This window comes from Poromitra crassiceps, assembly GCF_964638095.1.
Source record: "Poromitra crassiceps genome assembly, chromosome: 1".
In the NCBI taxonomy this organism is placed as follows: Eukaryota; Metazoa; Chordata; class Actinopteri; order Beryciformes; family Melamphaidae; genus Poromitra; species Poromitra crassiceps.
In genome coordinates this window covers 87,745,934-87,766,523 of record NC_139623.1, presented here as the reverse complement: position 1 = coordinate 87,766,523, position 20,590 = coordinate 87,745,934, and the positions used below count along the sequence as shown (strand labels likewise).

Sequence of the window (20,590 nt, the reverse complement as noted above, 5' to 3'; positions counted from 1 at the left end):
ATTTACTGGAGTGGACTAAAAGGATAGAGACCTGGTAACGGTGCAGCACTACTCATTTATTGTGCGGTAGGGTAAACAGCCACAACACTCTCCCTAGTACACAGTAGTCCACCGGAACACAACACACCCAGACGTCACCACTGGGCGGGGCCTACTTAAAGCTACAGCCTGGAGAGTACACAGCTTCTCATGTCACATCCCCCCTCTCAGCTACAGCTTACCCTTTAACATGTAGCCCCATATAACTTTACTGCTTTGGTTAGAACAACAACCACATGCTTTCAAAATACCCACTAGAGTAAAGAGGTCAAAGGTGAACTGAACATGACCCACATACAATGGCACTTGAGAACAACAAATAATAGAGTTGAGAAGGAAAAGGATATTATTCTGCTATTGCAGCACATAGTCCTTCAGCCTAGGTGGTAGCTTGGTTGTGCGCCCAGACCGGGTCTGAGTCTCCACCTGCAAGGGCTCTTGGTCATTGTCCATGTTATGTTCATTGTCAGTGATGGACTCTGCATCATGGTCAGAGTCTGGGTAGGGGAGGTCCTGTTGCTCCTGTTGATGCCTGGTGGTCCTGTCAGGCCTGAGGTGTCGGCGGTTCCTTCGATAGCGGACCCCAGCTGCCGTAATCACGTCATATGAGCGCGGTTCATCTCGGATCCGCACTACAGTCGCTGGCTTCCAACCATCAGCTGTCTCCATGCATACTCTCATCCCCTCCCGCAGCGGAGAGAGAGGAGACGCAGCCTTATCGTAGGCCTTTTTCTGCAGCAGCTGTCGCGACTTCAGTGCCTCCTGGACCCCATTGGGGGTGGACGGTTGCAAGGCCGCCGCGCTCACGGGCAAATTGGACCGCAGGACCCGACCCATGAGGAGCTGAGCTGGCGAGTAACTCAACCCAGTGACCGGTGTGTTCCTCAAGTTCAGGAGAGCAAGGTGTGGATCTACCCCCGTCTGTGCAGCGCACTTCATCATGTGTTTAACAGACTGGATGGCCCTCTCAGCCATGCCATTGGACTGAGGGTAGTGAGGGCTGGAGTGAGTTATCCTGAAACCCCACTCTGATGCGAACTGAGCCATTTCAGCACTGGCAAAGGGGACGTGGTCAGCGATAAGGTGCTCAGCTATGCCATGACGTGCAAAGACACCCTTGAGTTTAGCAACCACTGTCCCTGACGTCTTATCTGAGAGGCGGAGCACCTCAGGATACTTTGAGAAGTAATCGACAATCAGGAGGAAAGGACGCCCGTGAAAGTCAAAAATGTCTGCTGCCACCTTTTGCCATGGTCTCTCCGGCACTACATGAGGCAGCATTGGCTCCCTCTGGTGGCGGGTGGTCGATGACTGCATAGATGACTTTTTCCTCACTTAGATCACATTCCTCGTACATGGCATTTGGTGGCACAGCCCGCGACAGTGCGTCAGCGATTAACATTTCCTTCCCAGGTGTGTAGACAACTTTATAATCATACTTCTGGATCTGAAGGAGCATCCGTTGAAGACGTGCGGGGGCTTTTCCAATGGGCTTAGTGACAATGGCCTCCAATGGCCTGTGGTCACTCTGTATTGTCACTGGGACACCGTAGACATATTGATGGAATTTCTCCAGTGCGAACACTATTGCCAGAAGCTCCTTTTCTATCTGGGCATAATTCTGTTCAGCCCCAGACAACGCTCTGGATGCATAGGCTATTGGCTGTCTGTGTTGCATCAGACAGGCCCCAAGCCCATCTTTGGATGCATCTGCTTGTATCTCAATGTCCTCCCCAGGAGTAAAGAAGCGGAGCACAGGTGCCGTGCTGATGACTGCCTTCAGTTGATCCAGTGCAGCTTGGTGCTCTGGATGCCACTGCCACGCCACATCCTTCCTGAGGAGCTGCCTGAGCGGTGCTGTGAGCGCAGACTCATTTGATATGTACTGGGCAAGATAGTGTACCATGCCTAGCAGCCGAAGAAGAGCCTTTCTGTCTGTTGGTGCAGGCAGCTGTGTGATTGCTGTCACTTTAGAGTCATCTGGGCGAACACCCTGTGCACTGATGATGTGCCCCATGTACTTCACCTCATCCACCATATACTGTATCTTGTCTGGATTGAACTTGACGTTCAGAGTTTTGGCTCGCTCCATGACTTGTTGCAAGATCTGGTCATGCTCTGTTTTGCTGGAGGCTGCAATTATCATGTCATCTGCTATTATGGAGACACCCTGAATGTCCCCAAAGTACTCTGAGTTCATCTGTTGGAAGACTTCGCTTGCCGATTTTATACCAAATGGGAGGCGGTTAAACTTGTACCTCCCCCATGGGGTGTTGAACGTACATAGCTCAGAGGACTCCTCATCCAACTTTATCTGCCAGTACCCGTCCTTCTCATCAAGGATCGTAAAGATTTGTTTCCCTGACAGCTTGCTCTGCACGTCCTGAGGGGTGGGTATGTTATAGTGCTGGCGCAGTATGGCGTCATTGAGATGACTGGGGTTGAGACAGACCCTCAAAGCGCCATTCTTCTTCTCTGTCACGACTAGACTGTTGACCCACTTGGTCGGCTTTGTGACCTTACTGACTACACCCCGTTTTTCCAGATCGTCAATAGTCTCTCTCAGCCTGCCCTCCACTGCAAAGGGAAATTTTCTACACCCGTGAATGACAGGAGGAACCTCGGGGTTTGTGAAGATGTGGTGAGTGCCGGGAAACTCACCAAGACCAGTGAAGACTGATTTGTAGCGGCGGAGCAGCTCCCCTTTGGTGCGTGGGGCTGACTGGCCCAGCGTGTGCACCCTCCTGACGAGACCCAGCTGCACACAGGCTTTCCTGCCTAAGAGGGGCACGTCAGATGCATCGGTGACGAAGTGCAGGTGCGCTTGTGTACGCTGTGTTTGCACATGCAGTGTCACCACCCCCTTTGGGATGATGCGTTGCCCACCATAAGCCAGCAGAACAGTCTTGGTCGGCCTAAGGTCCATTTTCAGTGGGAGGGTTTTCGCTATCGCTTGTGGCAACACATTCGCTGAGGCGCCTGTGTCCAATTTGAAATATACACTCCTACCGCCTATACGCAGGTTTGTGTGCCATGCTTCCTCATCATCAGCGGGAAGGGGTTCTGGACCAGTATGTGAGACCGCCCCTATGAATAATGTGTCCATTTCCTCAACATCAGTGTCAACAGGGGCAACATCCTCGGTGGCCTTGCACATGATCGCAAAATGGTTCCTCTTTCCACACTTGTTGCATTCAGCATTGTATGCAGGGCAGCTCCTTGGCTTGTGAGCTCTCCCACATCTGCTGCACTGGAACCGCTGCTGCTCGGCGTGTGAGCGCCTGGCTGGCTCCGCCTGTCGTCCCGACTGCACATTGAATTTCCTGTATTGGCGGCCCGGCTTCTCAACAGCATGCACAAACTGCTCGCCTGGGCTGCTGGCCGACATGGCCCTAGCCTGGGCAGATGTTACTTCCTTAGCCCGGCAGATGTCCATTGCTTTAGCTAATGTTAGATCAGCGATGGAGAGCAGCCTCTCCCTCAATCCATTATCAGTGATGCTGAATACTATTTTGTCCCGTATCATGAGATCCTCTGTGTCTTTGAATTCACAATTACGTGCTCTCTGCCGTAGCTCCGTAATAAACTTGTCAATACCAGCTTGCCCATCAAAGCTGTGTGCCCAGAACTGATGTCTCTCAAAGACTGTATTTTTCTTTGGGGCAAAATAAGCTTCAAAAGCCTTTATTACTTCATCCAGCTTTGGCGTGGCTGAATCCTCATAATCAATGTCCAGCGTGTTGTATATCTCCAGTGGCTCCTCCCCTATGCAGTGAAGCAACACAGCGATCTTCCTTGACTCAGGCTTATCACTCAGCCCTGCAGCAACAAAGTACAAACTCAGTCTTTGTTCCCACTTCCTCCAGTTCTCCGCCAGGTTACCAGTCAGTAACAGCGGTGGTGGAGGTGTTAATGCCTGCATTCTTACGACCTGGCTTAAAACAATAGGCCGAAATGTCCAACAGGTCCTGAGAACAAAAGTACGTCCACTTAGCACTCGTTAGCTGCGCTCGTTAGCACTCCTTGAATGATTGCCCATCAAACGTAGTGGGCCGTCCACTTCTGAAGGCGAGGGTAGCGTCGTTAACTACTGCCGTTCTGACACCATGTGATGTATTTACTGGAGTGGACTAAAAGGATAGAGACCTGGTAACGGTGCAGCACTACTCATTTATTGTGCGGTAGGGTAAACAGCCACAACACTCTCCCTAGTACACAGTAGTCCACCGGAACACAACACACCCAGACGTCACCACTGGGCGGGGCCTACTTAAAGCTACAGCCTGGAGAGTACACAGCTTCTCATGTCACAATTACCATGTTACATACTAAATACTGATTTACTAAGCATTCAACACTTTCAATGTTTGATCAAATTGGCAAGCTTCGTGAATCAGAAATTGTTCTACTTCTGTGTCGGATGTATTTTCCAGAGCTGATTTTGTTTCGTTTGTGGCAGGCAATGATGATGATTCTAGCCCCATCAGGTCAGCATTGAAGCGAACATCTTCAAGGCCCATGTCCTGGTCCAAAAGTCTGGAAAACCTTACCTTGCACACAGCAAGTAAGACAGCCCTTTCTACTTCAAATACCACAGTCTGGTTCATGCAAACAGCTGATATTTATACACTAGTAGTTCTAGTTAATAGCTGCAAAAAATATTTTTATGCCTCCGCCGGCGATAGCCAGGCGATATCTTCGTTAACGTGATAGGCTATCTGAGGAATGCCTTCACAGAATTTCATCAAATTTGCCTGAAACGTTGACTTGGACTCAAGGATGAACTGATTACATTTTGGTGGTCAAAGGTCAAGGGGCGTCGCTGGGGCTCACCGAGTAGAGCGCGTACCATATGAAGCTCAGTCCTCCCTACAGCGACCTGGGTTCGAATACGGCCCGCGGTCATTTGCTGCATGTCTTCCCCTCTCTCCCTCCCATACATTCCTGTCTCTCTCACACTGTATGTCTATCAATAAAGCATAAGAATGCCTAAAAAATGGGGGGAAAGTCGTCATTATCAAGCTCATTAATGCGATATCTCAGGAACGCCTTGACCAAATTTCTTCCAATTTGGCTCAAACGTCCACTTGGACTCAAGGATGAACTGATTCGATTTTGGTGGTCAAAGGTCACTGTGATGCCATTTCCAAGCTCATTAATGTGATATCCCAGGAAGGCCTTGACGGAATTTCTTGGCTCAAACGTCGACTTGGACTCAAGGATGAAGTAATTTTATTTTGGTGGTCAAAGGTCAAAGTTCAAGGTCACTGTGACCTCATGACCGCTCGTTTCCTGCTCGTAAACGCCATATCTCAGGAACACCTTGACAGAATTTCATTAAATTAGCCTCAAACATCCACTTGGACTCAAGGATGAACTGATTACATTTTGGTGGTCAAAGGTCAAGGTCACTGTGACCTCACAAACGCCATTTTCTACCTCATTAACGATATATCTCAAGAACGCCTTGACTGAATTTCGTCACATTTCGCTCAAACGTCCACTTGGACTCCAGGATGAACTCATTACATTTTGATGGTCAAAATTCAAGGTCACTGTGACCTCGAACACCATTTTCAAGCTCGGTAACGCCATATCTCAGTACGCCTTGATGGAATCTCTTCACATTTGGCTCAAACGTCAAAGTCTGGACAGACATGGATGTCAACTGCTCACTTGTTGGCGGAGGCATATATCCGCGGTGTGGTCGTTCTAGTTTTCTTTGTAATAATATGTCTGAAGTTATTTATATTACTTTATATGGGAGTGGCATAATAAGAATACATTTTGATTGTCCTAAATTCCTAATTCTTAGGAGACAAAAGGAGTGAAAGTATCCAAGGAGGACAATTGAATCTCAGTGTAGATGATGGTAAATAAATGGTCCTACCATTTTTTATACATTTTCAAGAAATAAACAGACTGGGCTGTGAAATATCAGGATACATTTGTAGTTTATAACTACTCAATATGCCATTGTAACTAAGATATATGTGTTTTGTCTTTATTGCAGTTTCTGCACGGCCACCATCAGCCTCTGCTCTCTCTGACTCAGAGCAGATCAAAAAGATGAGTGTGTCAGTGCCTGTTTTTCAGCAGGCAGAGGTAAATCGCTGTTAGCTGAGCTGACTGCTGTACATCTTACTTATGACACAAGTTTGTCTTAAAGGGGCAGTTCACCCCAAAATCAAAAATACATATTTTTCTTCTTACCTGTAGTGCTATAGAGTACTGGAGGGATGATGTGTTTTTGTAGGTTTACCCAGAAGTCACTGCACTTCTGGCTCTTAGGTATAAAAGTGAATTGGATTTTTGTATGGGGATTTCAGTTAAATGCATGAAATAAGGTCTGTGCTTAACAAAAGTTTACAGTATGAAACAGCAAAGTTTGTGTTCAGCAAGATAATCTTGACAATGAGGACCACTTTTGTGACTTTGAAGCTTATGCTTTTTTTTTAATACGATTTTCAGAAAACACTTCAAAAGTAATAAAAGTGGTCCTCATTTGTGAAGATTATCTTGCTGAACAGAAAATTGCTGTTTCATAAAATGTTGTTACCCACAGACCTTATTTCATGTATTTAACCGAAATCACCATACAAAAATCCTATTCACTTCTACACGTAAGAGCTGGAAGGGCTAACATCCAGGTCTTCTGGACTTGATTCCTGTGGTATCCTACTCTATTTATCCATCTACCGTAGATCGTTTTGGTGTGAGTTGCAGAGTTTTGGAGATATCAGAGATAGAGATGCCTGCCTCTCGAATTCAGTGGAACTGGCTGGTACTCAGATTGTGGTGCTCAAAGCGCCAAAATATACACTTGAAAAACTCAACAGCAATGTCTCTTTCCAGAAATCATGACCTCAAAATAATCCACAAACCTTGTTGTGAGCAGTTTCATGTAGGGACTATTTTCTTTCGACCAAACTACACCCTACAGCTAGGGTGTAGTTAGGTCGAAAGAAAATAGCAGGTGTAGTTGAGCAGCGGGCTAGCGGGTGCTAGCAGCAGCGGGCTAGCGGGTGTTTGTTCGGTCGTAAAAAAAAATTGCTTTTACTTGTGAGTCACAGCTTCCTTATTTCTCTCTCATTTTTAGATGGACAGTGACAGCGCTTCCGAGAATAACATGGGCTGGAGGAGAAACACTGGCAGCTCCACATCTAACATAAGCATTTCCTCTGGCATGGCCTCCATGTCCTCCGTATGTCCACTGTCACGACCCGATTGGCTTTGCATGTGCTTTTGCTCTATCACCATCCTATCTTTAGCTCTCGTTTGTCTAGGGGACTCAATATTACCATCAAAACCAACCAGTCATGCATCTGCTGTGGACGAATAAACGGCATTGTTATATATATGCATATATATGATGCATGTTAGCATCAGGCCTCTTACCATGCCACTGCTTCACTGGCTCTGCTCCACAGTGTGGCCACCTCAGCTCCACCTCGCCTGCTCAGGCCAGGGCGTATGTGCCCACGGCCCCTCTGGGCGGCACTCCTCTTGGTAGACAGCTGGTCACGCGGCTAGCTCGCTCTATGTTGTGTTAAAGCTTCCCCTCAGCATGCAAGCCTCATAAACACGAAACATTCGAACATAACGATTCACGTCTAGACCCACAATTCTTTTGCTTTTTAAGTAGAGTTTTCTGTATGATAGTGTTTTTAATATAAATGTAATATGTATTGGAACCTACATAGTGAATTTCAAAGCCTCCAATGTATGGATATGCAATGTATGGTGTTTAGACCCTTAGGCCTTATGAATGTCATTTTCTATTATCATAAGACTGTCAATAACTGCTGCAGGATTTTTTATGCTGTAGAAAGATGGTAATGCTTGTTTTGTACAATAAAAAAAAAATGTAATAATTTTTATTTCTTCTGCTTTATCATCAATGTGTAGGTCAGCGGTAGCATCACCAGCATGTATGCTGTAGACTTTGGTGACATTGACATCCAGGGCACCATCCAGTTTGCTGTGAACTACGTCCAGAAGCTTGGAGAGTTTCACATCTTCATAGTCCACTGCAGGGATCTGGCCGTGGCCGAACCCAAGAAGAACCGCTCTGACCCGTAGGTACTCAGTCAAGCATTCAGAAATGGCGGGGGGCAGGCCGCGCCGCGTCCAGAGACCCCCCCCTACCTAGGGACCTCCTACTCATAAGTAGGGTTCCCAGAGTAAAACCTGACCATTTCCACCACTGCTTAGGATTATTCATTCAAAGTTCACATTTTTCAAACCGCTACCTCTCACTGCCAATTGGATAAATAAGGCTTCTGTCTATAGTTTAGATCCGAGGTTTTCAAAGTCTGAGAATGTGCGCCTCCCCTCAGACAAAGCTTGGAAAAAGGCAGCCCCCTTTAGTTTACTTGCTTAGTTTCTCTCAATTTTTGGATGCCTATGGCTATGATTCTTATTTTATCCCATAGACACTCAATAATTGAGCCAACATTAGATTAGATTAGATTAGATTAGATTAGATTAGATTAGATTAGATTAGATTAGATTAGATTAGATTTATTTAGAACATGGTGAAAAAAAACATAAAGATAAAGAATGAAATAAATATAGGCAAGAAAATGCCAAGCAAGCATAGTCAATTAGAATTCACAGCATACAGTATACAGCAAATTCACAACCAATTTATATTATCATGCCCGAAAAGGAGTAGGAAGAAGTAAATACTTATCAAGTCCTACCCCTTGTTTTATATATAGGCTTAATATGAAAGTAGAATTATAATGTAATAACATGTTATACTACTGTAAGCTTGATAGCTCCTTTTGATAACTAATGTAATATTTTTTCACATGTTTGGAGCCCCCCTAGAGAGGCCCACCACTTTGTAATCCTCTGGTTTAGATTATTAATATAAGTGTCTTTTCTTTTTTTAGGTATGTGAAATGTTACCTTCTGCCTGACCGAACAAAGTTGGGAAAGAGAAAAACCAGTGTTAAAAAGAAGACTCTAAATCCCACCTACAATGAAATCCTCAGGGTAAGAATTCCATTATACAGTATTTATCAAAGTTCCTCATTACATCTATTCCATATTTTCAAACATTTTTTGAAGTCCACTCCTCTTTTTACAGTTTAAAATCATAATGGAGGCACTGAAAATGCAAAAACTGAACATCTCAGTGTGGCACCATGACACTTTTGGACGCAACAGCTTCCTTGGCGAAGTGGATTTGGATTTGTCCGAGTGGAACTTCAGCAACACACAGATACATGACTATGCCTTAAAAGCCAGGGTAAAGTCTCAATATTTATATCCATCTCACTATGATTGTTGTATGTTTGTTTTTTGTTTGTTTGTTTTTCTGTATTCTCTTCTCTCTTTATGATGATGATGATGATTATCTACCCCCGCCCCAACCCCCCCAGGATCTGTTTTCTCTGTACTATAAAAATTATGGAAATGTTTAAATAAATAATTGGGAGGGGGGGGATCTATCCATAGCCTGTGTATATTGTGTTGTGTTGCCCTTGGGGCGGGATTATTTTATGTTATTTTAAGTATGGGAAAACAAACATATATATATGATATATGTTTGATTTGTTTTGTATTTGTTTGTGACTTTTTGTTTTTAACGTGTTCAAAATAATGTATTCATTCATATTGATAAGTAGTTTGACAAGACTGTACCTCTTCCTGATTCCTTTAGGTCCCAGCACTGACCTCAACAGCATCTCCTTCACATTCAACAGACAAAAGAGGACAGATGCGAGTAGCTCTTCGGTTCCTACCGCAAATATCCCACAGTGAGTGGACAACTCCTCTGTTTTTGCAACTTCTATCCATTCTGTTTTATTATTATTATTATTATTATTATTATTATTATTATTATTATTATTATTATTATTATTATTATTATTATTATTATTATTTTATTTTTTTTCTTTTTTTTTTTTTTTCTTTCTTGAAACAAAACAAGAACAAGACAAACAAACAGGCTCAGACACGGGGGGGGAGCAAAAAACAACAACATGCCACAACGACACTCAATATTACAGTTTTGTAATATAATATGGTGCTACCAGCTGGATAGGGTGCATGTGCTTCTACGAGATGTTGTGTAAGAGGTCAATGAGGAACTAGCTGGGCAAGTCACCTGCTGCCCCTAACCTCATCGAGGTAGGCTAAAAACATGTCCAAAATAGTTAGACATTTTTTTATTTAGTTGATCCTTAGGGACCCGAATCTCTCCATCCTTATAACAGAGATCATCATGTCTGTCAACCACAATTTTGAAGAGGGTGAAGAGGGCGATTTCCATTCCTTCAGAATGAGTTTTTTGGCAACAGTTGTCCCCAGTGTCAGAGACTGTTGCACAGCTGTAGAGAAGTCCAGAGAGGTCTCCGAGCAGCCGAAGATGGGAGTTCTGCCTCCAGGCTGAAGGGTTATTTTGTAGGCCTTAGAGTACCAGTCAAATATTTTTGCCCAGAATCCCGACAGTGAAGGGCAGAACCAGAAGGCGTGAGACAGAGTGCCCTCTGACGTCTGACACCTGTCACACAGTGGTGAGACAGAGGGGAAGAGCTTGTGCTCTCCTGGTTTGCTTCCTACCTCTCGAATCGCTCATACCAGGTCTCATGGAGAGGGTCCCTCTCCAGATCCTGTCCTCTTACCACCGGTGTCCCCCAGGGCTCAGTCCTGGGCCCCTTACTTTTCCTTCTCTATATCAGATCTCTTGCCTATGTGATCTCTTCTCATGGCTTTTCTTATCACTGCTATGCTGATGACACCCAGCTTTTTCCCCCTCTGACACGCAAATCGAGGCTCGCATCTCTGCATGCCTCAAAGACATTGGCGACTGGATGTCTGCCCACCACCTCAGGCTCAACCTTGGTAAGACCGAGCTACTCTTCCTCCCAGGAAAAGACTGCCCTCTTACAGATCTCTCCATCTCCATTGACAACACCACTGTACTTCCCTCCCAAACAGCCAAGAACCTTGGGGTGATCCTTGACAACCAGCTGTCTTGCTCTGCCAACATAGCTGCTACAGCGCGCTCCTGTAGGTTCTCTCTCTACAACATCCGCAAAATCCGTCCCTTTCTCACAAGAGAAGCGACTCAACTCCTGGTCCAGTCTCTTGTCTCCTCCCGCCTGGACTACTGCAACGTGCTTCTGGCCGGCTTACCTGCCACCGACATCCGACCGCTTCAGCTCATTCAGAACGCTGCAGCCCGTCTGATATTCAACCAACCCAAATTCTCTCACGTCACTCCCCTCTTCCAGGAGCTCCACTGGCTTCCCATCTTGGCCCGCATCAAATTCAAGACACTGGTACTGGCCTACAGGGCAGTACACCAGTCAGCTCCCCGGTACCTGCAATCCATGGTCAGGTTCCAAACCTCTCACCGCTCCCTTCGCTCCTCCACCAGTGCAGGGCGCCTCGCCCCTCCTTCGCTACGGGGGCTCAAAAGTCACTCATCCCGATCTCGACTCTTCTCGTCCCTGGCACCTCAATGGTGGAACGAGCTTCCACCTTCGGTCAGGACTGCTGAATCACTGCCGATCTTTCGGAAAAGACTAAAGACACACCTTTTCAGGCTCCATCTGGGCCCTCCTTGATCTAACTTCGTCTCTCTCTTTCCTTATATAAAAAAAAAAAAAAAAAAAAAAAAAACCTAACCAACCTTGTACCAGTAACCTAAACTTGTACCACTGTTCCTTCAGAAGTTGTAGTTGTCACAGACTGTGCTCCATAGTTGATTGTTCTATTGCTGACAAAAAATGTGTTATTGTAAGTCGCTTTGGATAAAAGCGTCTGCCAAATGACGTAATGTAATGTAATGTTGTGCAACTTATGCTTAGAATAGTGAAGACGATGAGCGACTTTTAATTGGATCAGCTGGTGCCTACTATTAACTGAGGAGAATTGTATCACAGACAGACTCCTACCCCATACAATGTCAGACAAATCAACACCAAGTTCCCCCTGCCACGCCTCTCTAATTCTCTCAGTAGAGGCCATGGTGCGGTAATCAAACAGTTGTCCAAGTCTAGAAATGAGGTGCTTGGAGTGAGGAGGGCTCGGCAAAACATTGAAAAAGGCATGTTCATTTGCATGGGAGCACCTCAAAGTTATGAATCTTGGATCGAACATGAGCTCTGATTTGCAGGTACCTGAACCAATGCGCGCCGGGCAACCCAAACCTCCCCTTTAGTTGATCAAAGGATACAAAATGACCATCGATGTATAGGTCTTTGATGGAAACCAGTGCCTTCTCACTCCAGGCATGGAAGGCTTTTCTTGACCATGAAGGCGAAAGAGGTTGACCAAAACAAATTGGTGTGTGGACAGAAACATCTGGTAGACTCAAAACAACCGGGCTGGCAGAGAACAGTTGGCAACAGAGCTGCCCTCGATATTCGTGTTTTATTATCATTACCACTTGTTATGATCTTACTCCATCCACAGGTAAGAGGACGTCTAAGATGGAGACTGGTGAGGTACAGATCTGGGTGAAAGACTGCAAGAACCTTCCACCAGTCAGAGGAGTCATTATTGACCCGTTTGTGAAATGGTAGGAGATCAAAAGATGAATACTGCTTTGTCTAATCAGACAATATCATTTCACCACATGACTCTCTCTCTGCTGCAGCACCGTACTTCCTGACATGAGCCGGAAAAGCCGCCAGAAGACCCGGGTGGTGAAGAGGACGGCCAACCCGATGTTCAATCACACCATGGTGTACGACGGCTTCCGCCCGGAGGACCTCGGGGAGGCCTGCGTTGAGATCACAGTGTGGGACCACGACCGACTGAACAACCACTACATCGGGGGCCTCAGACTAGGTCTAGGCACAGGTGAGATACCACTGCTATTTGTTTGTTTCATGATGTCTGCACCTGTTCCCCGATTTTATTTTTATTTTTAACTTAATATTTTCTCCTGTGTGCTTGACCTCAGTGACACCCGGTAATCTGGACCTGTATATGAACAATCTAATCATGCTCTTGCATTCACACCTGAGATCAGATCTCTTGTTTTTGTTGTTGTTGAAAAGAATAAACTGCAGCACCTGCCCAATTTTGCCTTGACACAGTTGGTCCGTTTATTGTTGGCTCCATGTTTTTACCCATGGTGTTGATGTTTCTACCCACTGTGAACAGTTTCTACCTACAGTGATAACATCTCTATAGTGGTGATGACATTTCTATAACGATGATGACATTTCTGTCCATGATGATTTATTTCTACCCCCCCCCCTTTTTTTCTCCCAATTGACCTTTCCTAAGTCCCACAACTTTTTGCTCTGTACTCCAGTAACATGGGACTTGGGATCGGTCAATTGACCAAAACATTAATGAGGGTTTCCAACTTCCGATGCATTTAGGTGTTCCAGTGCTAGGGCCCTCATTAATGTTTTGGTTGCACCTGTGTTTACCCTGTCTTTTAGACACAAAACGGCTGCTGTGAAAAAGGTCCATTGTACTCAGCCAAGTTCCCCTGTCAAAGCTGTCCCGGTAGTTGCTCCAACCGCTCTGCTGATCTGGGGAGGTGTAGATTCTCACATGCCTCCTCCGATACGATACATGTGGAGTCGCCAGCTGCTTATTTTCACCTGACAGCGAGGAGTTTCACTGGCAGGATGTAGCACATTGTGGAGGAACATGTTATCCCCCCAGTTCCCCTCCCCGCTGAAAAGGCGACCAGAAGATGCGCTAGTGCAGTGACCATACATACCCTTAATCCAGCTTTGACCCTCATGTTGGTAGACAAGGGAATAGCCGCTATTTTACACCTTGCTGAAATCTAATCTCTTTTGGAGGGGATCTGGCAGATCTGATCACATTCCCATTGTGTTCTGTCTGCACACATTGCATTAACCTAACCAGATTAAATATCCAGATACAGATTCCATTTTATTAATTTTTATTTGTTTTATGTTTTTCCGATTTCCCATCTTGGTTTCTCTCTTACATGCTGTACTTTCTTAATCTGAAATGACTTTACGCCAATACTTTTGTAATAATAATAATGATATAATTTCTGTGCCTTTCCCATGCAGGTAAAAGTTACGGTGCAGAAGTGGTTTGGATGGATTCAACGACAGATGAAGCGAACCTATGGGAAAGGATGATGCAGTCTCAAGGCGAATGGGTGGAGGACGTTTTACCTCTGAGAATGTTGGTGATGGCAAAGAGCGTGTCAAAATGAGATTGACAAATGTATGGAAACTGATGGAAACAACAAATTTGGATGGATGTACATTACGAATTATACATTTCAATTTGCAGACTGCTGAGTGAATGCACCAGCCTTATAATGAGCAATGTGTATGTATCTCTATAATATAGCTGTTACTGTACAATGTAAATTGTAGAAATAACTCTCACACACTAGTTGGATTTTCATAGGCCCAACCACATATTTATTTTGTCACATCTTGCAAAATGTATCAAACATATCCAAAAGGATATCAATATCAATATTGGACATAAGGTGAAATCTAAGTTATGAAAAATACTCAGAAATTGCTTCAAAAGAGTTAAGATGTTTTTGATTTATGAGCAATGATGATTTGTATATAGACCTAATGTTCAAAAATGTACTGTTAATACTGCAGCAAACTATTTTGTCTTCAATAAACAAGATATTAATAAGACTCATGATTTCAAGCCAAATAATGATATGAAAAAAGTATTTCATTGAGGGTGATGAGTCAGTGCTGTTTTTTTTACTTAATTTTTATTTGGTTTTCATCAACAACAATACAATAATTCATTCGAATACAATTGTTTGCTTTTTCCTTTTCCAGTTGTGCTGCCTTTATGATAATTATTAAGCGAATTGGAAGATTTCAGTTAGCCTAGTATTTGATTTTGTGTATCTGCTCTGCATAAAAACAGATCTGTGTAATACAACATATTCATAAATGAAGCAGTGCAAATGACAGTTCAAGTGCTGTTACAAAGCAGGTTTATTTACTCAGTTAAAAACATTAAGGTTCATCAAGTCCCCACTCATTTCTAATATGGTGTATAAAAAGGCTGTACTATCTTCTTTGACCACTACAGTGCGCTGTCAGGCCATGAAATGACAACCTATAACATTCTTAACAAATTCAATAATTCAGGGCTAAGGCCAGACACCCTACCATGATTCTGAAAGAAAATATTATTCCAAACACTTAATTATATAAGCTATACATATGTCTGGGAACTAAGTCTGAGTACTATAGAAATCTTGACTATAGGACGAATCAGTGTGACGTCACTTGCCACCCAGAAATGCGGAACCCCGCGGCAGTTAGTAGGCTATGAGTTGTGCCAAACAAACGTTAATATCTCAAAAAATATACCATGACATCGGTTATCTTTTGACATTCTGAGTAATGACATATGCATGTCGTGTTAAAGTTGTGTGAAATGTCGCAGTTTTTAAAATGTAAACAGAGTTAACTGGCTAGAGTCAGACACCCAAGCCTCGCGCCACTTGGGCTCCATAGGGTTCCATTGCCGTTGCCACCCAGTGACGCGGTTTGTTTACCAAAATGCTGCTTGGCTGATCCCTCGTATTAGGCAATCTAGCTTCAGAGAAACAATTGAGGGAACAGTTTGCAAATGACATTTAGACATAATACACGATTTCTTAGAGTAGGCGTCCGAAGTTGCGAGTAGGCTACTTTTTTTATTACGCCACAAACAAACAACAACAACAACAACAATATTAATAACAGTATTAATAATAATAATAATAATAATAATAATAATAATAATAATAATAATAATAATAATAAAAGCAATACAAATATTACTATTACCACAACAGCAACAACAACAACAACAACAACTACAACAACAATAATGAAAATAATAATAATTTAGTACCTTGACAAATAGGGCATCACAGAAACAATTGTATTGTTGGGTCGTTCATTTGCGCTCAAATCAGATATTTCATATTTCTGACAGGATTTAAAAGTAGCAATATTTCAACTCTCACCTTCTCACAGGTTTAACACTTTATTATTGGTTGATACGCCCCGATGCGACAAGAAATACCACTATGCAATTGGTTCTCGCATCCTGCCAATCAAGACTAGAACCAGCTAACCAGCGATCAGCCTCTGCGTTGCTAAGGTAAGTTAAAACAGCTGCGTCAAGCTACCCAAAGTCTGCCATAAAAACACTGAAAGTCCGGCGACTTTGTCTTCAAAATAAAAATATTAAGTTGCCCACTTTTGAAAAATAGACGAATCAACTACTGTGGCGATATAATCAACAAAAGCGTTTCGAAGTACTCAGACGAATCATTAGATTACAAATTTAGAAAAGCTATAGCTGAAGAAATATATTAAAAAGATTTGTTTGTGAATAAGGGCTTTATTTTGAAAGTTAAAAGATAAAAGGTAAAAAGCGGAAGTTCCAGTGTGTATTCCAGCTAGCTTGATTCTGGCAGTTAAAACTGCTGGTGATGCTGTCACTTCATATGGCTACCGCTGTACTGTAGTTAAGGAGTAAAAATGTGGCAGTGCGAGGATTCAAGCGGACTACAGTGCTGTTTTTTTATCAGGGAAAATGTCCGACAAATCCACACCAATTCATGGAATATGTAAATAGATGGAGACATTTGAGAGCCATGCGTTTTCACCCACAGTTGGCAGGCAGGTATTTTCCTACAGCCAGGCGTCGCACTGGGGAAAGCATCCTTTCGTTTGGCACTGCTGTATAGTGATTTAGCATGATAGCTAGCTAACTAATGGGCATCATGCGTGTTCATTTTTGTGCATAGAAGTTGTAACGTTAACTGGAAACGGTAGAGTTTTCTTTGTTTATTTTATTTCGTAAATAGTCATAACCCATGGGGGGTAAAAACGCAGCCCTGCATAAGTCAAAACCACCAGACATAAACTCTGAAATGACTGTCTGTTAGCTGATATTGTCTGAAGCGTTGTCTAAAGCAAACACTGGGACAATTATTTTTTCGTTGAGTGTAATTTCATTTTTCTTGTAGGCTGAATTTGGCGTATTTTTGTTTGCCTGTACCCAGGTAACGTTAACAAAAACTTCAGGTAGGGAGTGTCAGCTAGGCACCAAAGCAGTCACCTGGACATGTCATCCAGATAGAGGACCGAAGCCTCAGGACCGTCACAACTACCTGCTTCTATGTTACTGTGGATGGAGCAAAGACTCGTATTCATAACGCAGTCCAGGCCAACACACCTTATTCACATGGGGCACCCGACCAGCTGCCACCCACTTCTGAGTGGACTATAGGAGGACTTTACGGCTTAGCTGTCCACCCATAGGTCTCCAGCTGTGTGTTAGAATGCCCTTTATGTCTGTAAATTGCTTTTTGGACTCTGCAATGAATCAGACACCAATATTATTTTTGTTAGATATGACTCGGTGCTTCTAACTGTCTATACTGTCAGTGGGGACAGTGACACCCATGATCAAAACAGTCATTCCTGTGCATTCTTTCATTTGTGATAACTTCTATGTAGTGAAATAGTAGTGAAATTAAACTCTTCTTCATTTTTGATGCACTGACCCACTGGAAACCCTCTCAAGGACCCCTGGTGGCCCCCTGGACCCCACTTCCCTGTCAGCAGACGTGTTTTTTGTGTGCTGTCCCCCATCAGAATGAACTTTACCACCATGCACTGAAGACGGGACTGGACAAGTGGAGTTCACACACACACACACACACACACACATGAACTTTACCACCATGCACTGAAGACGGGACTGGACAAGTGGAGTTCACACACACACACACACACACACACAGTCCGTCATGCCTGTTAGAAAGAAAGGTGAGTTGTAGTTGCTCTCTGGGCCTGCTCCATTGAAAAGGAATCAGAGGCTAACCTTTCAGACTCAGTGACAGTAAGCAGGATGTTTGTTGGGTACATTTGGTGGTTTGGTAATGCTGGCATAATCACAAAGTAATCCTAATTTGGATTTAAAAGCAAGAACAAACATGCTATGAATCCACAGTTGGTCACCCTGTCATTGTCAGTGTTGTGGCTCCAGAAAAGGACATGGGGGATTAGCCTTGGTTCTCTCTGGTATATAGCTTTAGGAGAGAGCTGATAATGTTCACAAGTACTTACTGACATCACGTGCAAGTACGCAGGAATTAATGGTTTTTTGGTAGGTTTTTCCTTCCAGGTCCAGAACTTGAAAGTCCATATTGGGTTTTTTTTAACAAGCCTTTTTGTTTCCACCAGCACCAGACTGGGTTGCTCTATCCCCCCTTCTGAAATGTATGAGCAATAGTAGGAATTGTTAGCTTTATATTATGGTGTGACCAGGCTCATAGTAACTCAGTTTACCTACCGTTTTAATTACAGAATATTTACCTTTTTATGTCTGACAAACGTTTAAGCCCTAAATTCAGTGTCAAACTGATGTACGCCTACTCCATGCTTTTGTTGCCAGTAAGTTGCCTTATGCTGATCACGAGCTGCTGGAAGTCATAGTTAACACACCGTTGTATTTGCCACGACATCATCGGATTCCTTTATTTCTGAGATCATCACCAAGCAGCACCGCTTTGCTTAATCAGATTTTTTTAAGTAAACCTCTGTAGTTTCAATGATGTTTCTATTGTGAGTTGTGAAAGCGACATGGCTTCTTTTGAGACTTGTCACTCAGTTCTTGTAACTGTACTGTATATACTGTAGTGGTCATATCAGCTACAGAAACATGTACAGCAGGCTAGTGGATAATACAAGTTATGAAATGCTGGATTTCCAAGAGAGAGTAGCCAGGCTAAACGTCTTATCTGCTTCTCCCGCAGACACAGCGAGGGCCTTGGGGCTTTTGGAGGAGTACTGCACTAAACTGAGGAGGCCAGAGGAGCAGCAGCTCAAAACTGCCATTCAGAGAGTGATGGTGATCTTCAAAAGTAACCTGTTTGAAGCACTTCTTGGTAAGTCTGTCTATCCTGCCCAAGCTATCTGTATGTATGTATCTGTTGAGCCTTTCAAGTTCATAATTCAGGTCTGGGCATGAAAACTATGCATTTGAAAGCCATTTCACTAAAGGGGCGAAGGACAACTGTATTGCCTTAATCTGTTAAGTAATGAGGTATGCTTCCAATATGGGATGATATATGTGAAATCTATTCTAGAGAGCAGCTAGAGAGGATCATACCGTGCCTGTAGTCTTCCTATAATAGAACAGTTTGACCACAAAGTCTTAAGGTCATAGAGGTCAGTAAGTACATGGGGAGGAATCATTATGCTTACTCTTATATCGCCACCCAGTTGTTTGTCATATTTGTCAACCTGCATTTCACCTTTTCAGAGTAGCATATTTCCAGGTTTCATTGTGTGTGTGTGTGTGTGTGTGTGTGTGTGTGTGTGTGTGTGTGTGTGTGTGTGTGTGTGTCTGCGTGCGTGCGTGCGTGCGTGTGGGTGCACGCGTGCCTGTGTGTGTGCACACGTGTGTGTGTGTGTGTGTCTGTGGTGTGTGTGTGTGTGTGTGTGTGTGTGTGTTTCTGTGTGTGAAATTAAGTTATTTTTAACTCTGCCGAGTTCGCAGTACTTGCTTCAGAGCGCCTCTGCCAGTATTTTTTATGTGCCCGATGTCGTCTACTCCTCCCTTGTGGAGTGTCTTTTGGATTCAAAAATAAAAGTGTTGTATGACATGTGAATTTGTTAGAAATGTTGTAGTAGAGATTGCCATCCAAACACTAAATCTAAGATGACTCTGGACCAGAACCAGAAAAGTCTAACTAGCCTATATGAAAGTGACGAACTCAGCATATGAAAATTAGTTTGTCATTCAAAGAGCATTCTTTTCTTCTTCTTCTTCTTCTTCTTCTTCTTCTTCTTCTTCTTCTTCTTCTTCTTCTTCTTCTTCTTCTTCTTCTTCTTCTTCTTCTTCTTCTTCTTCTTCTTCTTCTTTTTTTTAACTAGGATTGATACTCATGGCATGCTTGGGGTGACTGATACTAAACACAGAGTAAGAGTTGTCTTGGACAATATATATAACATACATACATCTTTACTACGGGTTATCGTCTAATATAGTACAGTAGGTTACTGTACCTGAATGGACGAGTACAAAAATGCCACAAAAAAACACAATCCTAAACATACGGGCTCAGAACGAGACTTCATTTATTATTACACGTTGCCGCTTTTCAACCATAGCATCTATATGTAGCTATCTCAAATGGGGATATAGTGTGAAAAACAACAACCGTTTTTTTTTTTAATGTTTGGTCACTGTTCTAGGAAGTAGAGCAGATCTTGAAGCTGCGCCGGCTCGCATGGCTGTTATTCAAGCTACAGATTGTACTTACAAATTTTTCTATGTGCGCATCCATGGACAGTGGATTGAGAGCTGTAACGAGCCTTAACGAGCCATAGCAGCTGGCATGCTGGGGGTGGAGTTTCTGCCGGCAGACGAATGGGGAGCTCTCGGTGCAGGAAACATTGAGGGAAATTAAACATTGTTCATCTGCATATACTACCCAGTACCCACCACATTGTAATGATATAAAGCTGGTTGAATATATGTCATATATATTTCAGTACTTTGCAATGTAAAGTTTTCTTTCTCAAACCCA

General features: G+C 43.6%; 1 protein-coding gene across 5 annotated transcripts in view; it reads left to right on the top strand.

The window, feature by feature from the left end:
- Positions 1 to 14,757, top strand: part of sytl2a (synaptotagmin-like 2a) — a 50,315-nt gene extending 35,558 nt beyond the window's left edge. For 2 of the 5 annotated variants that reach the window (XM_083646011.1, XM_083646010.1), the window contains exons 9-19: positions 4,499 to 4,603; positions 5,855 to 5,911; positions 6,053 to 6,144; positions 7,139 to 7,243; positions 7,948 to 8,117; positions 8,940 to 9,042; positions 9,137 to 9,298; positions 9,713 to 9,809; positions 12,475 to 12,580; positions 12,659 to 12,864; positions 14,070 to 14,757. In XM_083646011.1, coding sequence (XP_083502137.1) covers positions 4,499 to 4,603; positions 5,855 to 5,911; positions 6,053 to 6,144; positions 7,139 to 7,243; positions 7,948 to 8,117; positions 8,940 to 9,042; positions 9,137 to 9,298; positions 9,713 to 9,809; positions 12,475 to 12,580; positions 12,659 to 12,864; positions 14,070 to 14,218 — 1,352 coding nt within the window. In that variant the 3' untranslated portion in view covers positions 14,219 to 14,757. The remainder of the gene's footprint in view (positions 1 to 4,498; positions 4,604 to 5,854; positions 5,912 to 6,052; positions 6,145 to 7,138; positions 7,244 to 7,947; positions 8,118 to 8,939; positions 9,043 to 9,136; positions 9,299 to 9,712; positions 9,810 to 12,474; positions 12,581 to 12,658; positions 12,865 to 14,069) is intronic. The other 3 variants (XM_083646014.1, XM_083646013.1, XM_083646012.1) reach the window with 2 other exon arrangements.
- The last annotated feature ends 5,833 nt before the right edge of the window (positions 14,758 to 20,590 follow it).